General features: G+C 65.0%; 1 protein-coding gene across 1 annotated transcript in view; it reads right to left on the bottom strand.

The window, feature by feature from the left end:
- Nucleotides 1-412: 412 nt before the first annotated feature.
- Nucleotides 413-1,027, bottom strand: part of LOC113407845 (acetylgalactosaminyl-O-glycosyl-glycoprotein beta-1,3-N-acetylglucosaminyltransferase-like) — a 1,870-nt gene continuing 1,255 nt past the window's right edge. The window contains exon 3 of the mRNA XM_026658385.1: nucleotides 413-448. Within this exon, the coding sequence (XP_026514170.1) occupies nucleotides 413-448 (36 nt within the window). The remainder of the gene's footprint in view (nucleotides 449-1,027) is intronic.

Below are 1,027 nucleotides of genomic sequence, written 5' to 3'. Positions count from 1 at the left end.
AAGCATATTACAGTTATATCATATTCACACTCATTCGCCTATTTTCATAAAGCGTATGGAGCGCAGCGTCACAGTGGGGTGATTTCCTTGAGAGCAGAGGTGGGCAAACTACAGCCCACGGGCCACATCCAGCCTGCAGGACCGTCCTTCCCAGCCCTTGAGCTCCTGGCTGGGGAGGCTCGTCCCCGGCCCCTCCCCTGCTGTCCCCCCTCCCCCGTAGGCACGCTGCCGCGCGGGCAGCAACCTCCTGCCGCTCTAAGCAGCATAGTAAGGGGGCAGCGGTGGTGTGCGTGCAGCGGCGAGGGGGGTTGGGTAGGGGGTTCCGGGGGACAGTCAGGGGACAGGGAATGGTTGGATGGGGCAGAGGCTCTCGGGTGGGGAACGGGGGGGGGTTGGATAGGGCATGGGAGTCTCAGGGGGCGGCAGAGTGGATAGGGGTCGGGGCAGTCTGGGGACAGGGAGAAGGGGGGGTTGGATTGGGGGTGGGGTCCCAGGGGGCCTGTCGGGGGTGGGGGTGTGGATAGGGGTCGGGGGGGTCAGGGAACAGGGAGCAGGGAATTGGATAGGGGGTGGGTTCCGGGGGGGTGGTTTGGGGTGGGGGTTCTGGGAGGGGGCAGTCAGGGGACAGGGAAGGGGGGGTTGGATAGGCGTCAGAGTCCCGGAGGCCTGTCAGGGGTCACGGGTGTGGATAGGGCTCGGGGCAGTTAGGGGACAGGGAGCAGGGGGGTTGTATAAGGGGCAGGGGGTCCCAGGAGGGGGCGGTCAGGGGAGAAGGAGCAGAGGGGTTGGATAGGTGCTGGAGTCCCGGGGGGGGGCACTTAGGGGACAAGGAGCAGGAGGGCTGGATAGGTGGTGGGTTAGGGTTGGATACCACACAATCATTTTACAACCATGAATATGGGGGTCCTGGGTGTTCCCCCGAGGTACAGAGCGTCACACTCACCCAGCCACTTCCCTATGGCCCCATTCTCCGCCCCCCTGAGCCAGCCAGTCCCCGCCCTGGGGCCAATGGGAGCCAGTGCCCCCT

The sequence above is a fragment of the Terrapene carolina genome, unplaced genomic scaffold (assembly GCF_002925995.2).
Source record: "Terrapene carolina triunguis isolate 2854851 unplaced genomic scaffold, T_m_triunguis-2.0 Scaffold433, whole genome shotgun sequence".
Classification (NCBI taxonomy): Eukaryota; Metazoa; Chordata; order Testudines; family Emydidae; genus Terrapene; species Terrapene triunguis.
Note: the sequence above shows the minus strand (reverse complement) of the source record. Positions and strands in the feature narration are given on the sequence as shown.